Source organism: Pelodiscus sinensis, chromosome 2 (assembly GCF_049634645.1).
Source record: "Pelodiscus sinensis isolate JC-2024 chromosome 2, ASM4963464v1, whole genome shotgun sequence".
NCBI lineage: Eukaryota > Metazoa > Chordata > Testudines > Trionychidae > Pelodiscus > Pelodiscus sinensis.
The window spans coordinates 76,227,724-76,251,138 of NC_134712.1; the positions used below are offsets into that span (position 1 = coordinate 76,227,724).

Sequence of the window (23,415 nt, forward strand, 5' to 3'; positions counted from 1 at the left end):
ACCTCCACCACCAGCTGCTAGTCAGTGCAGAGGCCTGGACCCCTGCAACGGTGCCCGACCACCTACTAGTCCCCCAAACCACATCACTGGGGCGGGCGGGAGAGGTGGGACAGGGTCCAGGGCAGGAAAGGGAAGAGGCTCAGAGATGTTATCCCGTCCCCCTCCTTCAGCAGTCTCCCCGGCACCTTAGTCGCTGGGGAATAGGGAGGTTAAGAACCTATAGACAACAACATTGCAAGTGCAGACTTTCCCCCTCCAGCCCCAGAAGCGACACCAACGTGAGTGCACGACTCCTGAGCAAGTCAGTTCCCAAATAAAACCACCTGTCCCTGCGCAAGTTGCAGCAGCTCCCGCCCGGACCCTTTAGAGGGGCCAGGCTCCTGCCCCAGCGGAGGGGATGGAACGTTCCCGGGGCCGGGACGCAGCAGCACGCGCTCCCAATAAGTCTCCTGCCCTCACTGCAACTTGCACAAGCCCCGCCCCGGGTCGCTCAGCCCAGGAACGTAATGACTAGGCGCAACCAAGACTGGGCGCGGGGGAGGAGGGGAAACGAGCCACTTTCTCCTGTAAAGTGAGCACTTCCAGCTCCCCCAACTCCCGGCCGTACCACTTGCAGCCTGTCTCAGGCTGAGAGCTCTGGGTAGGAGTGTACCATATTAGCAGGGGGGGCGGAATGCGCAACGAAAAGGACGCGCTTAAAGCAGGCAAGCGGCTGCTTCCTGTCAACGAAGCTGCTGCTCGCTAGGGGGAACGGGAGGGTCCCAGTTGTCGCTGGGGTTGCCACATGCGGTCGGAAGGCGGAGGGCAGTGGCAGCGAGGCTTGCACCCCCTCTTCTCGATCGGGATGGGCTGGCCCTGCGAGCCGTCACGCCCCCTCCCTCTCGCGGCGGTGAATGTTCTTCCCTGATCGCAGCCTCCTCCCGTCGCTGCTTGGCGCGCGGCCGGGGCGCTGGACCCTCGTGCGCGCAGGGAGCCGACATGTCGGTGGCGTTCGCGGCCCCGAGGCAGCGGGGCAAGGGCGAGATCACGCCGGCCGCCATCCAGAAGGTGAGGGAGGGGCCGGGCCCGACACGGGGCTGCTTCCGGCCCGGCCAGGGGGCGGCGACTGGCGGGGGCTGGAAACACGCCGGGGCAGGGCTGTGGCGCTAGGGGCGGAGGGCCCCCTGGGGAGGCAGGAGTGCGGGGGGGGGGCTGCGGAGGGGCCCCTGGGGAGGCAGGAGTGCGGGGGGGGGGGGGGGAATCTTCCCCAGGTGTGCAGAAGAGCCCTGGGCGCCTCCAAAGCGTCTCTCTTTCACCCACCCAAGTTGGTTCAATAGAATATTTTAAACACCATCTCCCCCCCCCCCACCATACACACACACACACACACACACTGCCCGCTCCACACCGTGTCTCTTAATTGGGGTAACGGGTCAGGCCAATAACTACCCCAGAGGTGTGTATTGGTTAACTGTCATATCTCACCTTTTGGGATGAACAGGCTTTTATCACTTCGGTCTTTGTCCAGTGCTTATTGGTGAGGTTAGACAAAACTACAGCGTCTCAATTTAGTTTTATTGATCCCTTTAAAAAAAAAAATCTTGCCTAGTAAGGAGGAGAGGTGGTTTGAGCAGAGCCTTGAGACTTAGGGTGCCCCTTAAGATTGTGATGGGCAAATACTGGCCCACAGGCTAGACTTGATCTGCCATAGTTAGCCTCCGATGATCGCTTTTCCCATCGGCTGTGAATCACTTCTTCCTGGCCACTGGGAAGGGTGGGTAAAGGTGTGGCCTGGACACTGCTTCCCACATCTCCCATTGGCCGGAACAGCAATCTTCAGCCAGCAGGAGCTGTGATTGCCAGTGCCTCTGGAGACACAGGTAAATATAGCGGAGGAAGCCTGTCAGGGTATAACCCACACTGTTTTATTGCTCACCCCTGCTCTAGGTGCTATTATAGGCACTGCTGATATCTTGGTATGTGCTTCTGTGATTAAAGAAAATCACCTCACTGTTTACCCCTTTCTCTAGAGCATTTATAAATAAGTTGGATAGAATTAGTCCCTGGACAGACCCTTGGGGGACCCCACTAGTTGCCTCTCTCCACTCAACATTTACCATTTATTGCTACCTTTAGTTTCCTTTTAACCAGTTATCAGTCCATGAAAGTACTTTCCCTCTAAGAATACTATATCCACTGCATCCCTCTTGTCCACATGCTTGTTGACACCACTCAGAGAACTCTAGTAGATTAGTTAAGGCATGATTTCCCTTTACAGAAACCATGTTGTCTTTCCTTCAACAAATTATGTTCATTTATGTGTCTGACAATTTTAGTTTCAACTAATTTGCCCGGTACTGACATTAGACTTACCAGTCTGTAATTTCCAGGATCATTTCTAGAGCCCTTTTAAAATATTGGTGTCACGTTAGCTATCTTCCAGTCACTAGGTACAGAAGCCGATTTAAAAGATAAATTACAAACCACAGTTAATAGTTACGTACTTTCACATTTGAGTTCTGAAAGAACTCTTGGGTGAATGCCATCTGGTCCCAGTGACTTGTTACTGTTAAGTTTATCGATTTGTTCCAAAACCTCCTCTGGGACAATTACTCAGATTTGTCACTTAAAAAGAATGACTCAAGTTTTGGGAATCTAAGACCGAAGCAAAGAATTCATTTAGTTTTTCCACAATTACCTTATCTTTGAGTGCTTCTTTGGCATCTCCATTGTCCAGAGGCCCCACTGGTTGTTTAGCAAGCTTCTTGCTTCTGATGTACTTAAACATTTTGCTATTACTGTTTGATTTTTTTTGACTAGCTGTTCTTCAAACTCCTTTTTGACTACTTATATTTTTTACACTTAATTTGACAGAGTTTATGCTCCTTTCTATTTTCCTCACTAGGATTTAACTTCCACTTTTTAAAACATTGCCTTTTTATCTCTTACTGCTTCTTGGTTATGTCAAGTCATGGTGGCACTTTTTTTGTTTCTTTTACTGTTTTAAATTTTGGGTATACATTTAAGTTGGGACTCTATTATGGTGTCTTTGAAAAGTTTCCATTCAGCTTGCAGGGATTTTACTTTTGTCACTGTACCGTTCAATTTCTGTTTAACTAACCTCCTCATTTTTGTTCCCATTTATGAAATTAAATGCCATAGTGTTGGACTGCTGAGGCATTTTGCCCACCACAGGGATGTTAAATTTTATTACATTATGGTCACTATTTCCAAGTGGTCCAGTTATATATACCTCTTGGACCATATGCTGTGCTCCACTTTTGACTAAATCAAGATTTGTCTCTTCCCCTTGTGTATTCCAGAACCAGCTGCTCCAAGAAGCAGTCATTTAAGGGATCAAGAAATTTTATCTCTGCATCCCATCCTGAGGTGCCGTGTAATCAGTCAATATGGGGATAGGTGAAATCCCCTACTATACTGAGTTTTTTATTTTGATAGCCTCTCTAATCTCCCTTAGCATATCATAGTCACTATCACTGTCCTGATCAGGTGGTCAATAATATATCATTACTGCTATATTCTTATTATTGGAGCATGGAATTACTACCCATAAAAATTCTATGGAATATTTTGGCTCATTTCAGATTTTTACTTCACTTGATTCTACATTTTCTTTCACGTATAGTGCCACTCCGCCATGAGCATGACCTGTTCTGTCCTTCTGATGTATTTTGTACCCTGATATGACTGTCCCCCATTGATTACTTTCATTCCACCAAGTTTGTGATGCCTATTATATCAATATCCTCCTTTAATACGAGGCACCCTAGTTCACCCATCTTAATATTTAGACTTCTAATGCTGATAATCACTAAGTCCTTAATGGTCTCAGTGAAATCTCTGACTCTTCCCTTTTTGGAGTTACTGTATGATAATTGGAAGGAGCAAGATTGAAAAAGGAAGTCCCATCATGTAGAACTACTTGCCTATGGATACCTTCAAAATGATGTCTCAGACAGTGTAAGATATTCATAAGAAATCCATTTTGTGGAAAATTAGGAAGTGTACAACTTTCGTATGACTGTAACCTTTTTTTACAAAGTAAGTTACACAGATTCACAATCCTAAATACTTCTAAAATATAATGGAGAATAGTTAATACAATTTTTTCTATGTTCATGGAGTGTGGTTGTGCTAAGCTCATACTTCAATCAAATCTAATTTTAAAAGGTTATGAGGTCTGTTTCAAAGTACAGTATCCTTTGATTTTTCTGCCACAAGCTATTGTGACTTTTTTTTAAATAGCATTTCATATGAGAGAGGGAAACTTTTTTTTGTTTGTTTATACTATGTAAACAAATTTCTATGCAGAGACCAAATTTGGAAAATTAAACTTCTGGAAATTCATAGGAAACTGTGGTAGAGGAAGTCTAGGAGCTAGAAAGCCTTTCAGCCTTAACTATAGCAGTGACTTAAATCCAAAACCTTAAATTAAAAGCTGTAAAACAAATGGAAAGTTAAAGGTAGGAGAAGAGAAAAGATCTACAAGTGATATCTGTTCAAAACAAAATAAGAAACAATATTTTAAAAACACTTTTTCATAATGATTATGAAGAGATTGGTCGGTCTTTTACAGTCTTTTACGGTCTTTTAGTTCACTTACATCAAAAGGGTGTGAAACTTATTCCAAACTTGTGTTTATTATTTCAGATGTTGGATGAAAATAACCATCTTATTCAGTGTATAATGGACTACCAGAACAAAGGGAAGACCTCAGAATGCTCTCAGTAAGATTTTAAATTAAATGTATTTTGTGCCTGGTGATACCAGTGATTTAATAATGGGAAACCCAGTTTGTTTAGATCACCTCACTGGAGAACTGTACTAGCGAGCATAGAGAAACATTGCTAATGATAGTGTACCTTTGACTTTAAATTGGTATATGATTATCATTAAAATGTTCTCTAGAAATACAGAAGTGCTGGGTTTAACGTCTTATACACTGACAGTAAGATAGGGTAAAAATTAAGGGATTTCATAATGAAAATGCATAGACTTTTCTGTTTGAGTCAGAGCTAGACAGCGTTAGACTGTTTGCTTTGAACATTCCCTATTTCATTCAAAGTAGTAGGGGGAGGAGCAGATACTATTTTTAAGGCTGTGTTTTGGGATTATATCCAAGAACTTTGTACTCTTCCAGAAAGGCTGTGTATCATAACAAAGCCTGACTTTTGGCAAAGAACTGGATCCATCGTCCTCTGGAGTGAGCCAGTGCTGATCTTTCAGTTAGAAGTGTTCCAACACAAAGTGCATCATACCTGCCTCGAGTCTGAATAAATTAATTTAATAGTACTTGCAAGCAGAGCTAGTTTGAGAATGGAGTTTATGGTGAGGTCATGAACTGCTTCCTTCCAGTAGACCAGCTCCCTTTCCTGTCTGGGTTGCTCCGTATTATTAGTGATAGTCCCTAAGGAAGGATTATGCCTGTACCTGTACATGCGAACTATAACTGTGATATGGAAACACTCTATATTACGTCTTCTGTGTTCTGTATCACAATGGGACCACATTCTGCCTCAATGATAATGTATCACCTTCTTGAACAATGAATTCTGCAGCAAACTGTTGAATTCTGTGGTATCTTGGAAAAATGCCAAATTCCAGTGTCCTTCAGCCCTGGAGTCCTAAATGAGAGAGCTGAGGTGGTCTATACCTCTGAGTCCTGTTTTTCAGGCTTTTTGCAGACTCCAGTAGATATTGGCTTATAACCTTGGAAGCATGATCCATAGTAAATTTGCAACTAAAATGATAGATTTAATTTCCCTTTAAGAAAAGGAGACTAAGATATTAGAGGACTATTCTGCAGCAAGGATTGAATTCTGTGGTAAATTCTGCAATTGTGGAATACATGGGGCCCTGATTATATGCTGCTTATTCTGATTATATGATGGATTATACAGGAATGATCTTTTGCTCCTGGGTGCATGACAAGGAGAGAAATGAGCTGTCTTTTGCTTATACCTGTGCCTCAAGCAGTATCAAATGATCATGTCCAGACTGATACACAAGACATTTTGGGTTGCTTAGCTTGAGCAGGGCATGAAACAAACAAAAACAGTGTAGCTTCTCTGCTGCTTCTGTCATCCTTACTAGGAGAATATGCTTGAGAGGTTCCAGTGCTTTTGCAAGGGAATTGTCAAAATGGGGCACGGAAATACAGGAATCCCAAACTTTCCACATCTATTACCATAATTCCTTAATGTACTGAAATCAGAGTTTATTTATTTTATTTATTTATTTAAATATTTTTACCCCGCCTTTCTATTTAAAATATTCAAGGAGGCTTACAAGAACAAACAAACAAAAAAACCCAAATATATATAAAAATTTAAAATGTGAGAATTTAAAATATGATACCTCAGAGGGACATAACCAGCTAAAAACATATAGAGAAGAGGAACACACACATACAGACTCAAACATTAATAAAAGCACGAGTAAAGAGGGTGGCTTTAGGCCGAAACAATGCTAGCTTTGGCGCCATGCAAATATCCCGAGGAAGAGAATTCCACAGTCTGGGAGCAAAAGCTGAGACTGCCCTGTTCCGTGTAGATGTTAATCTTATCTCCACAAGTGGAGGAACACGAAGCAAAGCCTCCCCAGCTGACCTCAATCCCCAGGCAGGTTCATATGGGAGAAGACAGTTCTTCAGATACCCCAGACCCAGAGTTCACTGTGCATGCATATGTAAATTAAAAGCTGGTGAATTTTAATATTGTGGTGATGTTAGCTTTTTAGGACCTGTTTTGCTCTGTTCATTTTGATAGGTATCAGCAGATGTTGCATACTAACTTGGTCTACCTGGCCACTATAGCAGACTCCAATCAAAACATGCAATCTCTACTACCAGCAGTAAGTATCTTTGTAAAATATTATAAACGGAGGCAGTTATTTTCATGTGGATTCTAGATTCTTTGAGAACTACTTGAAGGGCCAAAGATTTGAACAGTTGAGTTACTTTTCCCACTCAGGGGAAAGTTAAGGTGTTTTCATATTGCTCCTTGGGACCAATAATTCATGCTTCTGGAGTCCCTTTGCTCATGTATATTATGTTGTCTAAAGAAAGATTGGTGCTGTGACAAAAATAGCACACAGATGCCACTGGTGTGACTCAGTGGAAAGCTCCTACATTTCCTCAACTAAGGATTCCTGAAGTGTCAGTGTAGTTATCCAGCTGGTTGAGCTGATTCCTATGTCCGTGGTCCTCCCACTCGTCAGCCTTTTTGTGGGTGCGTGGGTAAGGGAATGTTCATTTCTAAAGTATGGTGCTTTCTGGCATCCTCAGCTGATTGTAAATTAGATCATCTCCCACCTGGCTCTAACCCACTCCTGGACTGAAGTTGGGACAGACTGGCAACCTGATGAATATATACACTTGCATTTTTTTTTTTTAGTTAGTGTTAACTGTTTGTGTCTCCTCATTAACCTAGCCAGTTAACTGACCTGACTTCTGCCAGAGTAAGGTAAAGGAAGGAGAGTGAATAATGTTGATGATGATAATATAGCAGCCTTCTACCTCTAACTTTGCTTGCCAAGCTTCCACGTAACATAGCTCCAATTAAAAAGTCTGATTTAAGTCATTGTAATGAACTGAAGGGGCTTCACTGCATTTTTGGGTTTAATACACAGTTGAAGCTTTTTCCAATATGTTTTGTTTAGCTTCTATAGTACAAAAGTAAACACATCCGTTGCCAGATATGCAGTTTTAGTTGGTGAAAATAGGTACATTATTGTTTCTCTGGAGAAGTGTGCTTCCATGGTGAAGCATCCCTACAGTTGAGTGCCTAAAGAATTATAGAAAAGCTGCTTCTTTGTGTTCAACTCAGCCAGTGCCTCTTCAGGCTTCTTTCCTAAAGCTACCACTGTATTATCTTATTGGAAAGTAAAATTTTAGCTTGACTAGAGCCAATTTTGAGGGATGGATGTGTGTGTGTGTGTGGGGGGGGGGGGGGGGGGGTAGATTGAAGCATTAACCCTTTCAGTTCTGGAGACCAAATGCAGATCCATCACCTGGTTCTAATCACCAGTGGAAATGAGTTTGACCTAATTGCGTTCCCTACCAGACTATTCCCTCTTTGCACAATTGGATATAATAATGGTGTGCACTCAAGAAAGAGGACTAGAATAGGAGGGTGTTTGTGGGTTAGGACTGAGGTGCGTTTCTAATTCTGTGTGGTGAAGCTTCAACAATGTGCTATTTTCTAGTTAGTGTGGGTTTTTTTGTTTTTTGTTTAGTGCTAAACATAAGAACAAAACTTCTTGGTTGCCTTTTTTTTTTGATTTGGTAAAAATGTTCTCAGAAGTGGATTTAAATTTTTCAGACAATTCTTTTTATAAAAAATGTTAATTTTTGACAGATATGTCTGATGCTGAAAAAGTTTGGTTTTCTTTAATTTTATTTTTTTGAGAACCAAATCTTATCAAACTGAAAAGAGAAGGCAATAACTTTAGCCAGAAAGGCTGGGAAGGCTTTCAAAGAGTCAAGAGGCTGTAGTTTGATATAAAAGGCACTCTTGTAAAAAAAAATATATATATATATATATATTTTTCTTGCACTGTCACCTAGGAACAGACTATGTCCGGTCCTGCTTATTTTGAGATCTGATAAGCCCACAGCCCCTTGTAGAATGTGTGTGGTGGACTCCCCCCCCCCCCCCTTTCCTTTGGCCACAGTCAGTGATCTTTTTTTTATATATATATATATATATACACTGTATTTACTAAAGTCGTAGCTACAACTATGTTAACCCCACAAGTAAAGGCATCAAATATGTGAACCTTTACAATTAAAAAACTAAGGTTAAGATAGCTATTGCTGTCAAACAGAGAAGCCCTTAGAGCAATTATTATAGTTAACTGTAGATATGATTATTAACTTGAATCCTGGTTAACTTCAAAAGCCAGATAAAATGTGAGAGAGATATATTTATAAAAGTATATTCTTTTAACGAACCTGATCCTGTCTTTTTTAAGTGTGGCTTGTTCTGATCCAGTTAGTTACAAATTTATTGCTGGAGTTACTATTCCAAGTACCAGTGCATCACTCCATCAATTTGTGAAATTACATTAAAGAATGCGCAGGTGATAAGCTGAAAGATGAGTGGGCTTATTTTGGCTGGAATAGAATGTAGTTTAACAATGCTAGCACAAGGTTAAAGATCCAAGTACTGTAGACTTGATTAGCTATCCAAAGAATGATTGAACCTAATACTATATTGCTTCTTTAATGTGTGTGAACAGCCCAGTTGTCACAGCCCCTCTGCTAGGAAATTTTGTCAGCAAAGTCAGTGTGTCCAGCCATTTCTTCTCATTACCTTCTACAGGATAAGCAAAAGAGAAGACTGTCCAATGCTTTTGCTTCATTTGTTTATTATATGAAATTGTAAGACACTAAAGCAAGCCACTCAACTTCCTGTACTACCTATATGTGATTTATGTCTTCCAGAGTGAAGAGCAAACTTGCCAAGTGTTAAAAGTATCCTTTCCCTTATCTGAAGATAAAATAGAACCTGTGACAATAGGGAATAAGACCTATTTTTCCTAGTCACTAAACAGCAACTTGGTGTAGGTTTGGATCTACCACCTTAATAAAAAAAAAAGGATAAAGTGAGTGATTAAGGAGTGGTGCACCTGGAATGGGGTTAGAACTTCTACTAAGGGGAGCAGCATAGAGGTGAAATAATATTTTGTTGGCTGTTGATTAAGAGAGCAGGTACAGAAGTTGGAGGAAGTGGTATAGTGTGTGAGGGAAGCAGTGATAACCTATCAAGGTCGCATCTTTACAAATATCACAAAATGCTGAATTATTAACTGGCAGTGACATCAGTGGCATGAAACTTACATTACTCAGAATAGTAAGGCAGAAATGGGAAAGGAAACTCTTCTTCTCCCCACCATTCCCAGATGCTTGTTCTGATGGAGAAAGGAGTTCCAGGTGTGGGAACTCTTGGATATCCCTTCCACTTGACCTTGGTGGCATCAAGCCAAACATGGTAGAATTGATCAATGGACTCTGCTGCTTTTCATCTGGACAACTGCAGGGATCCTTCTGTATTTCCTGAACAATGGTGGACAGTAATAGAACTGTGTAGTTGAACCACATAGGGTGTATGAGGCATATGTCAAGATTGGGATGGTGTCTCATCTGTGAACAGAAGTCCAATATTTCTGTCTTCTTCCCTAAGTAGGAAGAAGGGAATTTTCAAGCTGGGTGACAGACAGTGTTGAGCTAACCCATGTTGGTTTTAGGAAATAAGCGGGGGACAGATACTGAAACTACCCCCAGTGTATCTCTTAAAAACTTAACGGTTATAGAGTTGTCAAAAAAAAAAAATCAATTTTTTTGTCTTTCAAAACTTGACTGTTCAGCTCTTCGAAAAAATTAAAGGAAACTCTTCTATGTTTCTTACCTCTCAAACTTTTTGTTTAGCGACTATATGTGCTGTCCTTTCCCGATTGTTAGGTTCTCTTGCACTTCTCAGACTTCAGAGTTCCTAGCACATACAGTTGCTACCCTTTTCCTTTTCTACAGAAAAAACTGCACTTGAATTTTCAGGACACTTTACATCATTGCATGCTTATCAAAGTAACATGCACATGCTCACTGTTCAGTTTTAAAATAATAATTTCAATCCCTGTTTAATGAATTAGAAGATAACTATATATTCTGTTATGAGTGACATTTTTCCTCATAGAAGATATTTGAATTTCTGAATGGCTAGAAAAATCTTCACAGTCTAATTTTAAATCAATTTCTTTTTCTTATTACATATCAAATAATTGAAAGAGGTTTAATAAAATACAAAAAAAAGTGAATGTAGTGTAAGTATGAGAAACTCAATTCCTAAAACTACATATCACAGCCTCCAAAAAAGTTAGTTACTTCATGTATGAAACTGAAAGTAATCTGAGAATTCTGCTGTGTACAAACAGTATTAAAGGGCTTTTGCTGACATAAGTGCAAAAGGCTCTTTAAAATGCACTGGTTTCTTGGTCCAAAAATCCCCAGGTGGCAGTAGTACCCAATGAAGTGCCAATTGCTTCTTACGTAACTTCTTCAAGAAGAGAAACTATTAACACTATAATCAGCACTTGTATAAACTGTTGTAAGTTTCTCATTCAATTTAATGATTATTATATTGGGTAATAAGCTGTAGATGTCCTATATACACATATAGGAGGCAGTTCTTTCATATTAATATAACAATACAGCCTTATATTCATATAGTTCCTCTTCAGGCAGAAGGATCTCTGATGTCTTGACAAGTTGCTTCATCTGAAACTTTAATATGCTGACACTTTGTATAGAATGTATCCATACATAGTAATACCACATATACTAGTTAAATTACACTTTCATAAAACCACTGCTTTATTCCAAAAAAGTTAGATTTCTGAAAGGAAGATTATAGTTAGTAACCTATTAGATTTTCATCACTTTATTTAATTGTAAAGATCTAATCAGTTATAGAATGAAATATTCGTTTTGTTTTGAATTTTTTTTTTTTAAAAGACTTGAATAAGAAATTACCAGATCTGATCCTAAATAGCTGGTAAGATCTGATGATAATCTAGGTAGAATAGTATAGCATAAATTCCACTGTGTGAGACTGTGCTATGATTAGCAGTCTTGAGTGTAATAAGGTAGATGTTGATACTTACAGTTTAAAAAAAAAAAGAAATGGAAAAAGCAGGGTAGGGTCTGTTAGCCTCTAGCAGGGTGTTTCATCTTTTTAAAAATACTTTAGGAAGTCATAAAATTCAGTGTTTCTACCTTTTCTTTCCATTTACAAATAGCAGAGCACAAAAGGGGTAAAGGTGTGGTTTTCTCTGGGGATTTAATCTTTAGTCGGAGGACCGGTCATGACTTCTAATACCAGTTGAACCTCTCTAGTCCAGCACCTGTGGAATCTGACCAGTATGGAACCAGAGAATTTGCCGAACCATTGGAGGTCCAGTATTGTCTAGTATCCTTACCAAACCTATTGTTTACTGAGCTCTTAGATTCATTTAGGGGTAAATAAGAGCTAAATAACAGCACAGCACACAGAGTCAGCACTGGTGGCTGTAAACAAACTTTATGGGACTACAGGAAACTTATAATAAGTGGACATCCAGCTAAAATCATGGCAGACCATGGACCTCGCCGGACCAGAGAGTGCCAGACTAGAGAGGTTCAGCCTGTTGGAATTTATCTACTCTCTATCTCTGTTATAATTTTTTTCACAGTGTTTTGTTTTTTTTAACCAAACATTTACTAGATGGAATGCATTAACCACAATATGCAGAGTGCTGGACAATAAAACAAGTTATGTATAACAGTAATCACTCTTAAAATATAACTTGAACAAAAACGTTTGTACTCTGAATCAAAAGGAAGGAAAGAGATTGAAATGTACATATGTATTACAGTACAGGCAGTCCCCGGGTTACATGGATCCGACTTACATCGGATCCCTACTTACAAACTGGGTGAGGCAACCCCGCACTAGCTGCTTCCCCCCAGCAGACCAGGGAGACGCGAAGCGAGCGCTCTCCCCCCCCCCCCCACCAGATCAGGGAGATGCGGAGCGGCTTTTCTCAGCAGACACCTCAGCTTGAGAATAAAGGACTGAGGGAAGTGAGGTGTGGGAGAATAAAACTGAGCTCTGGAGAAATGTTTGGCTAGAGTTTCCCCTACAATATGTACCAGTTCCAACTTACATACAAATTCAACTTAAGAACAAACCTACAGTCCCTATTTTGTACGTAACCTGGGGACTGCCTGTACTTCTAAAGGGCAACCAATTAGTCTGTAACAGGAAAAACTTTAAAAAAACCCAACAAATAGACTAGTAGCACCTTAAAGACTAACAAAACATGTAGATGGTATCCTGAGCTTTTGTGGGCACAACCCACTTCTTTAGAAATGCATCACAGATTGTGAAATCTGGTCTTTTGTGTACTTTCACCATATACTGTGCACATTTAATGGGGGAGAGCATTTCTGAAAATGGAAGTCTTAACTAAAAAAAGGGCGGGGGGGGGGGGGAGATCATGGTATTACCACCCTTACTCATGTGCTGTCTTCAGAGCTGGGTGGCTGGACAATGGCAGCTGCTGGCCAGGCACCCAACTCTGAAGACCGCACCCCACCAGGTGCAGCGCAGAAGAGGGGTGGCAATACCATACCACCCTTATTGGTTTGGGATGGGATTTAAAAAAAACCCTCACTCTCACAGATATGCTATCCCTCCCCAAACTTTTATGCATAGACCAGGCCTCTGAAGCAGTTGGTAATTGGAATAAAAATAACATGGACTCTGCTGTCTGCATTTAATTATGGGGGGGCGGGGCGGGGGCGTGGAGGGGAAGGTGCAGGGAGAAATCCTTCCATGCCAAATAGCCTTTGTCCTTATTCTCTCCAGATCTGACCTTCCTCTTAATGTGGATTTATGCTAAAACTAAGTATGAGATTTGACTGGGCTACATGTTGGGTCAGTCTGGTTTTCAAAGGAAAAAAATTAACTTTGAAGATGTATAATATTTAGCCTTCTATTAATATGAAGCCAAATAGAGCCTTGTACCTTAATATTAAGCAAAAAGGTTTAATACTTAATAGAAGGAAAGAAGACTTGGGAAGGAACAATAGGTTGCATACCTACGAAATGGGAAATGATTGCTTATGAAGGAGTACTGCAGAAAGAGCTTAATAGGAGTCAGTAGTGTAACAATGTTGCAATAAGAGCAAACACCATTATGCAATCTATTAGCAGGAGTATTTTAAATGAGACGAGAAATCTTCCGTTCTGTGCTGAAGAGGGCTCAGCTGGAGTATTGTGTCCAGTTCTAGGCACCACATTTCATGAAAGTTGTGGACAAATTGCAGACAGTCCAAAGAAGAGCACCACTAATTATTAAAGTCCTAGAAAACATGATCTAAAAGGAAGAGTAGGTGTGTTTAGTCTGAATAAAAGAGAGAGGACATAAGTTTTCAAGTACATAAATGTTATTATAAGGAGGAGGGAGAAAAATTGTTCTCCTTAATTTGAGTCTAGGACAAGAAGCTATGAGCTTAAATTGCACCAATAGCGGGTAAGCACTAGAACAGGAAAAACTTCCTGTCAGGATGGTTAAGCACTGAATCAATGGGCCAGTGAGGTTGTGGAATTTCCAAAATTGGTCATTTTTAAGAGCAAGTGAAACAAACACCTGTCAGGGATAGGGATTTAAGTGACTAGTTGGCCTCCTGATAAATATATGCATAGTTGCTTCCCTGCCCCCAGTGCCTCTATCAGAGAGAGGCAGTGGGGGATGGGGAAGAGCCACTTTAAAAGCCAGTTCCCTCCAGCACCGTTTGGGGCGGTTGGGGAGGCAGAGGCATAGCGAGGGGGCCAGGCACAAGCTGGGAATTGTTTGATTCCCAGCTTGTGCCCAGTCCCAAATGCTGCACCTCTTGTTTATTTTAAATGTATCAAGAGCCTGGCAGTTCTTAATACACTTAAAAAGCAGAGCTGCAGTGGGGTTAGCTCCTGGGGCTGCTCTGCAGTTTTCCCCCCTTATCAACTAATCGATGGAAATTCCATCGACTACTCAGTTAACTGATCACATATAATTTAACATCCCTAGTCAGGGATCATCTAGATTAAGACTGACAAATACCAGCATGCGGGCTGGATCCAGTTCACTAGGTATAGTTCCTGGCAGGCCCTCACTGCTGTATGTACCTGCACAGCCACAGGTACCAGCGATCGCAGGTTCTGTTGGCTGGGGATCAGTGTTCCTGGCCAATAGGAGCTGTGAGAAGCTGTGCCCTGGTCTGCAGTACTTCCTACCACTCCCATTGGCTGGAAGCATCGATCGCCAGTCCCTGCAGCTGTGCAGGAAAATCTAGTGGCGGCTGGAGCTAACCCTGGCGAACTGCCGTTGTGTTGTTGACCACCTCGGTCTAGATAATACTTAGTCCTGCCCTGCGTGCATGGGACTGGACTAGATGATCTCTTGGGGTATGTCTACACTACCCCGCTAGTTCGAACTAGTGGGGTAATGTAGGCATACCGCACTTGCAAATGAAGCCCGGGATTTGAATTTCCCGGGCTTCATTTGCATAAGCGGGGCTCTGCCATTTTTAAATCCCCGCTCGTTCGAACCCTGTGCCGCGCGGCTACACGCGGCATGAACTAGGTAGTTCGAACTAGCCTTCCTAGTTCGAACTACCGTTACTCCTCGTGGAATTTGCAAGTGCGATATGCCTACATTACTCTCCTAGTTCGAACTAGGAGGGTAGTGTAGACATACCCTTGCAGTTCTTTCTAGTCTTACAATTCTATGATTCTGTTAGACTAATGGCTGGTTAAATTATTATTGAAGCAGGCTGGAAAGTATTTGAGTCAAGTCCCACTATTTGTGGTATTACGTGTAGCAACATGGATGTTGCTATACCGCAAGACTACTCAACTTTGGAACCCCCGGGGGCTACAATGATACTCATGGCACATGCCGAGGGCCGCAACTTAAGTGTGGTTGCATAAAAATCAAATAGCTTCTTTCACGCTGATGGGCATGAATGCAAAGATTAAGGCAAGACTACAAAACACGCAGGCCCCATTTAAGTAAATTCTGTGGATATTAATAAAATGCAATATTTACCCAATTTCCACCCATATGACAGCACTTTTAATGAGCAACGGCTGTCTAGGGATTAAACTACTAAAACGCATATCAACAGAATACCATTATATTGACTTGCCATTGTGGGGCGTGTTCCCCGTGGAGGCCATGTTCAGAGGATCCCACCTGTAGGCTGTATTGTATGTTGAGCCCCACGTAAACCCAGACCACGCTACGGGCTGCAAATAAATGGGCCTCAGTCTACATGTGGCTCGCGGGCTGTGTGTTGAGTAGCCCTGCTATACTGGAGCAAACTAGTAGTCAGGTTAGTTCAGTTCAGTATCCTTTCTCTGATAGTGTCCAGTGTCAGATGCGTCAGAGGAAGGTGCTAGAAACCCCTAGTACAGGAGTGGCCAACCCGTTACAAAGAGCCAAAATGGTGGTGGATAGAGCGCAAAGAGCTGAGGGAAAGAAATTGTTGAGCCTCTTATGCTCCTCTACCCCCCAGCAAAAAAAAAGCACTGCTCCCCTCAGAGGTGCGTGTGGCCCAAGCAGGTTTCTGTTGGCTGCAGCATCAGATCTCGCTGCGCCAAGCAGTGCCCTGCTCAGATGAGGGAAAAAAGGTCAAAGCAGGGTACTGTGAGAAGAGCTGCGGGTGCAGGAGCCACAATTTTTCCTTTGAAGAGCCACATGCGCCACCCCTGCCCTAGTAGATGATACATGTAGTGGAAATTTCTTCCTGATTCTCATCAATTAGTTGTCAGTTATGCCCTGCAGAATGAGGATTCATATCCATCTGTTAAAAAACCCATCTAATGTAACTGTGGTGTTATCCGTACACATATGTAATTGTTTTTTGAATCTTGCTTTCCTCTTTTTTCTAATACTTCAGTGAGATCCTTAGGCAGTCTGAAATATAAAAAGGAATTTCCTGTATTTAGTTAAATATTTGTTCCTTTTGGTTTCCCACTATAGCCTTTTTCCATGTTTCAGTGTATTATTCTGTTATTTGCCAATTTCTGATCTATGATAATATGTACATCAGGGCTGTTTAGTTTCCTTAGTAGACCCTTATGAGGGACATTGCCAAAGGCTTTTGGAAAGTTTAAATAAATTGAGTCAGTTTTCCTTTATCCACATTTTTTGACGACACATTCAGAGATTTCTGATAGATATTATTCTCTTTATAGAAGTGGCGCAAATGTGACCATCATTTGTGTGTATGCTTGCCACATACACTGGTGCCAGAAGTTTTTCCCTCAGCGGTATAAATAGGGGAGCAACTCTAGGGATCTTTGGAGGGATGCCTCCCCTGCACAGTACAAGGAATGCTGTGTGCTCCTCCCACCCTCAGTTCCTTCTTGCTACCAGTAATGGTGCAATGGAACTGCTGTGGCTTTGCCCAGACTTGCTTTCTGCATATTCTCTGCAAATGCAGCATTGCTGGCTTGACAATTTTCCTAGACAATTCTCTTAGGCTATATCTAAACTACATTCCTTTTTCGAAAGAGGAATGTAAATGAAGCCGATTGAAAATGCAAATTAAGAGTGGATTTACAAGTCTCATGCTTCAGTTGCATAATCACGTGAGTGCTTTTTTGAAAAAGAAACCACAGTCTAGATGGGGGTTCTTTTGGGGGGAAAAAACCCTTTTTTGAAAGAACCCATACACCTCATTTTTTTCAGGAGTACAGGTTCTTTCAAAGAAGGTTGTGGGGTTTTTTTGTTTTTTTTTTGTTTTTTCCCAAAAGAACCCTGTCTAGACTGCGGTTTCTTTTTCGAAAAACCCTTTTTCAAACAAGTGCTCTTGTGCAATGATGCAAATGAAGCACGAGATTTGTAAATCCGCGCTTCATTTGAATGTTCAACCGGCTCCATTTACATTCCTCTTTCAAAAGAGGAATGTAGTTTAGATGTGCCCTTAGTGTTACAGTTTTAGCGGTAGTTTGTGGTAGGGTTGTAAAATCCTGTTTAATTAACCAGTTAAATGTAATGTTTTAACTGGTTAACTTATTAAGCTGAGGTGGGCAGGAAGGCTGGGTTAACCAGTTACCCATTCACAACCCCGGTTTGTAGCTGTTCTGGACGGGACTCATTACAGAAATAGAGCATACCCTGATCCCCAAGCTTCAAATGCTGTGAAATGGGAAAGCGTCCAATGCATGTTAGTGACCTGGCAATAGTTGCCAAACGTGTCTGAGAGGCACATTAGCAATAAGTGCTGAATTTGCACATTTTGTAAGTCCTGGACTAAAAGGAAAAGAGGCATTTACCTTCAAGCTCTTTTAATGGAGTCAGCGTTGTCCTCGTCACTGGAGCAGAGGTCGGCCTCAGCCTCAAGTGCCGTTGTTTCAGTGAGCAGTGCCCGATTTGTGCCCTATTCCAGCCAGCACCATTCCCCTTTGCTGGCTCAGATTTAGAATTTGAAAACATCGGCAAGGGGTTGATCCCCAGTAAGGGAAAGGAGAGGTCGGGAGGAGAGCTAAGGCCTGTGAGGGGTAAGTCATCACTTCTACTTGGGAGTCAGGCTCCTGCTCAAGTGGAGTAGTCCATCCCTTCCCATCCTGAGCTAGTTACACTGGGAAGTGATAAAGGCCTTTATCATCTGAAGATGCTGTTAATTCTGGAGGCCCTGCAGGCAGTGTACGACATACTGGCACCAGCAGTGTCATGGTCCTGGGGCAAGCCCACATTGAGCATCTTAAGTTCCTTGTTTAAGGGTCAGTCCTGCCAGTGCTTCTCCATGTGAAGCCTCAGACATGGGAAGGCAGGCTTTGACACTCTTTTGTCCCCTGACTCTGGCTGCTGAAAGAAGGATCTGGAGTAATATTTGCTGGCACCATGGCACAGACCTGTTGAGGCATGTGCCGCCCTATCCCCCCTCCCCCCCTGCTTAGGCATGGGTACTGAGGCAAACCCTCTGCATCTCCAGGACCTCAACACCTCCTCCAGTACCATTCGGATGAATTATTTCACTGGTGGTAACTGTGCCAGCATCCGTTCCCCCTTCACGTTGGTCCTTGTGGTCCCGACTGTTGTCAGGCTGTTGGTCTTGTTCAGACTCTGTGCTGCTCAAGGTCCTGGCCCTGAGGCATCAATTATTGGGTTCCCGTCACTGTTTCGTCTTTCCTCAATGTGCTCCGGGGTCCCATGACCGGGACTTGTTCCACTTGGAGAGATTCTCACTGGATTCCACATTACTTACTGCTGTGCAGGTTGGCACTAGGCAGTGTGCTTGCAACTTCAGAAACTATCATGGAACAGGGCTCCCTGCCACCTATAGTGTCACACCACATCTATAGTGTCATACCTTCTGCACCACAACTTCCAGCAAAGCTTCAGGGATGACGGCCGGTAGCCTGCTGCTTATTATTGTTACCCAAGTTGTCCAGTCAGTTTGGAGGCATTTAAGAGGCCAACAGCCTCAATGGCCTGGTCCCCCACAACCAGGTGCAGGCCCCTGAGGAAGGAATTCCATAGTCTTGGGGAAGGGAGTTAACAAGTTTCCCTACAGGAAGGGGTACCTGTACTCATGGTAATGTCTTTATCTTCCGAGCATGAGGACATTGTATGTTCTCATCTGGTACCACAAGATGATGCAGTGTCACACCAGGAGCTCCTCAGAAGGGTAGCCTCTAACGTTGAACTCGAGGAGCTTGCAAATACCTTATCTGATGTACTCAGCTCCACTGTGCCCTCTTGGGTGGCCTTACCCCTGCACGAGAGGATTTTGAAAATCATGAATGTCCTCTGGCAAACTCTTGTCCTTGCCCCCTGTTTTAAAGAGGGCTAACAGAAAGCCCGTGAGTACTTATACAGTCATCCAGCCCCTACAGTCAGGCTAGGTTTACACTACAGAGTTTTTGCACAAAAATGGACTTTTTGCTCAAAAACTCGCAGAGCGTCCACACCTCAAATGCATTTTTGCGCAAGTAAAACAAAAGAACAGAGGGCTTTTTCCAATGTAGGTATTCTTCCTTCTATGAGGAGCTCTTGCGCAAAAAGGTCTGTGTGGATGCAGAACGGGTTTTTTGAGCAAAAAGGCAATCGAAAAAAGCACAGGTGCCCTGGTGGTCATTCTGTAAATAGCAATCAGTTTCCTTTTGAGAGGGTGTCCATGCGGTCTGGATGCTCTCTTGCGCAAAAGCGCATTGCTTTTTCGATGCGCTTTTGCAGTGTGGACGTGCTCTTGCGCAAGAAGTTTTTGCGGAAGATCTCTTCTGCAAAAAGCTTCTTGCGCAAGAAGCCTGTAGTGTAGACATAGCCTCAGTGTTGGGCAACTGTAACCCATCAGGGTTGTATGTGGGATCCACAAGTCATTTTGTTTACTGTTGCCACAACAGGGTTGCCAGATTCTGCTGGTTTCCATCTGTTTTCCTCCTCTGACCCCAACTGGTATTACTGAAGTGACATATATCTAAAGCAAGGGTACATGAAGTGCAGTGTGCACTGATTGCACACAGCATTAACTGTAAACTGTGCACTCTTTTTGCATCCAGTCATACTGCTGCTATGGTTCAGTCGACACACCTCACAAATTCAAGATATGCAAGCACAGTTAGCAAAACTACACTATCTTGGGAGACTGTCTTGGTTACAATAGTTTTGTGATTCATTGAGATGGAGGGCCATTTGTGTGGCCCACTCACTGACTTAGGTTGCCCATTGCTGCCCTAATTCCTTGGTGGTAGAGGCAGTGGCAATGCCAAAGAACAAAGACTAAGAGTCTAGATTTGTTTGGAGGAAAAATTATTTCATATTCCAGCCTCCAATTAAGGTAGCAAATCATCAAGCCCTCCTTAACTGTTACAATTTTAATATGTGGTAGGCTATGGCCAAATTCGAGGAATAACTTTCTTAATGCTGCAGAAAGGAGATTAAAGCAATTCTTGAGGAGGGCACTGCAGCTGTGAGGGTGGCCCACTCTACGGCAACAAATGTGATGGATTCTGCAGAGTGCACTATTGTTTGAGTATCCTGGTTGCTCCTCTCCAGTCTGAGTGGAGACCCATTAAAAATCAGTGCAAGATCTCCCTTTTTGATGGTCATGCTTTGTTTGTGGATCAGTGGATTAGATGGATACTAAATTACATGGGCTTATAGACTTCAGTACCACGTTAAGACCCAGGGCCAGTACGTCCCTGGCCCATCCCAAAAAAGGTTCCTGTCCCAACATCCTCTGGGTCAGGGAGCCAGTTGCATCAAGAGCTACCCACTAAGAAAAGCAAGGGGTATAAGTCATGGCTGGTTCAACCAGTACCCGTGGCCCAATTAGGCTCCACCTACTTCAAGTAGGGGGCTAAGAAATAATTTTGAAGTTGTGCCTGAGGGTGATACACCAGATTTCCCCACAGATACAGTTTATCCCTGGTTGGCAACTGCCTTTCTCGTTTCTTCCCAGCATGGTCCACCATAACATCAGACTACTCAGAGTTGTACCTTTCATTTCCTTTGAACCCTTCCTTCTCCATCTTCAGGGACCCTTCTCATGATAATTTTCTCATGAAGGAGGTCCAGGAGCTGCTGCAGCTGGAGGCTGTAGGAGTTCCACCTGAGTATAGGAACAGGGGATTCTGTTCCTGATATTTCTTGATCCTGAACACCAAATGAGCTTTTCAGCCCATCCTAGACCTCTGATGCCAAAGAATCCAGATTTACTGGTTAGTCACTGAGGGTACATCTAAACTACATGCCTCTGTCGTCAGAGGCATGTAGATTTGTTGTTTTGGCAAAGTCAAATGAAGCCGCGATTTAAATGATCGCGGCTTCATTTACATTTACATGGCTGCCGCGCTGAGCCGACAAACAGCTGATCAGCTGTTTGTCCGCTCAGCATGCTAGTCTGGACGCTCCCCTGCCGACATCAAAGCCCTTTGTCGGCAGCCCTGGTAAACCTCATCACACGAGGAATAACAGGGCTGCCGACAAAGGGCTTTGATGTCGGCAGGGGAGCGTCCAGACTAGTGCGCTGAGTGGACAAACAGCTGATCAGCTGTTTGTCGGCTCAGCGCGGCAGCCATGTAAATTTAAATGAAGCCGCAATCATTTCAATCGCGGCTTCATTTGACTTTGCCTATGTGTCTAATCTACATGCCTCTGACGACAGAGGCATGTAGTCTAGACACAGCCATAGATACCGATAAAGACGTAGGTACAGCAGGACATCGAGGTTTCCCATCCACGTGCCAGTCCTTGTGGCTGCTAGTCAACAACATCAAGTCTATGCTATTATCGGTTCAAAGGATAGAATGCATAGAAGCAGAGTTCAACATGACATGTGCAAAAGCATGCTTGCCACTAGTCAGGTTTCAAGCCCTGGCAAGCCTCATCACAGAAGTGTCCACGTTTCACCTGTCCGCTGCCAGAATCTGCCTTTGGATATGCACCTACATCATCCATGATGCCAGACTCCAAATGTGGTCATTCCAGCACTGGCTTTCTCCCAGGCCAGAGATCTTCTAGACAAAGTTGTGACCATCCCACCAGCAGTGCTTACCTCTTTGCAGAAATGGGTTGCTCCAGAGAATATCCTGTAATGAATGCCATTCCACATTCCTGCCCCCTTGCTTGAGCTAGCGTTGGATTCCTCAGACCCCAGGGACCTCCAAATCCATGGGCTATAGACCTTGCATTGCACATCAAGGAGCTCAGTGTGACCCATTTGGCCTGTAGGGTCTTCCTGACACACCTGTTAGGCAATATGGCACAAGTCCTCATGAACAACACAACCTTGGTGTACTATATCAACAGGCAATCTGGGGAGTGTGTTCATTGGCTCTATGGCAGGAGGCTCTTTGTCTCTGGCACTTCTGCATCAGCTATGACATCCATCTGGAAGCCTGTCATCTTTCTGGAGACAAGAGCCCTAGCATCACTTTAGCAGAGACGTCTCTCACCGTAAGTGGTTGCTTTGCCCGTTGGAGGTGGGGTTCCCTCTCTGACACCTTCCTCCTGCAGAGGGGCTGATGAGTGTGTTTCTGCTGATGCCTCTCTTCTGTTGGGTCCTGGAAAAGATCAAGAGGGATAAAGCTCAGATTATCATGATTGCCTCACCAGTTTTGATTCGGCACACTCATGCGTGTGTCCCTGGTCCTTTCTTGGACCTTTCCCATCTGACAACAGCTTTTACTACATTTAAAATGCTGAGGCGCAGTGGTCCCAGTCCCGGCTTGCACTGTGTCCAGCAGCCCCTGTTCGTGGCAGCCGGGGCTGGCCATGGATAGGGGCTTCTGCCAGAGCAGCCCCTGCCCGCGGCCAACCTGGACCATCGGGAACAGGGACTGTTTGTCCCTGATAGAGGCAGTGGGGAAGAGAGGGGCTAGGTGGCACCATGGAGACAGTGCTGGGGAGACCTGGCTTTTAAGCTGGTTCCCCCAGCACTGACTCCTGTTTTTTCCCCCCTTCCTTTGCTGTCCTTCATATAGAGGCAGCAAGGATGGGGTAGGGTGGAGCGAGTAGTTGAGTATTCCACTTGGCTACCCGATAAACTTATGCTTATTGGGTAGTTGAGTAGTTGATTGTTTGCTTACATCCCTAGTGCATTTCATTCTGGGCTACTTACTACAGCTCAGAAACCAAGGTCTGGTACATTCCTCCATTATGCTGCATCTTGCGGCCATCTCCATGTTCCACAAACTGGTCCAGGGGCAAATGGTGTTCTCACATGAAGCAACAGTCATGTTCCTGAAGGGCTTTGAGCAGCTCTACTTGCAGGTGTGAGACCCTGTCCCACAGTGGGACTCGAACTTAGTCCTCTCCAGATGCACTGTGCCACCCTTTGAGCCACAAGCATGCTGCTCTCTTTCCTACTTGTCGTGGAAGGTGGTG

At 43.4% G+C, this 23,415-nt stretch overlaps 1 protein-coding gene across 3 annotated transcripts in view; it reads left to right on the forward strand.

Moving 5' to 3' along the window:
- The first annotated feature begins 729 nt into the window (after positions 1–729).
- SS18 (SS18 subunit of BAF chromatin remodeling complex) overlaps positions 730–23,415 on the forward strand; it is a 66,837-nt gene continuing 44,151 nt past the window's right edge. Inside the window, exons 1-3 of one of the 3 annotated variants that reach the window (XM_075920819.1) lie at positions 730–1,047; positions 4,651–4,727; positions 6,768–6,852. In XM_075920819.1, coding sequence (XP_075776934.1) covers positions 979–1,047; positions 4,651–4,727; positions 6,768–6,852 — 231 coding nt within the window. In that variant the 5' untranslated portion in view covers positions 730–978. The remainder of the gene's footprint in view (positions 1,048–4,650; positions 4,728–6,767; positions 6,853–23,415) is intronic. The other 2 variants (XM_075920818.1, XM_075920820.1) reach the window with 2 other exon arrangements.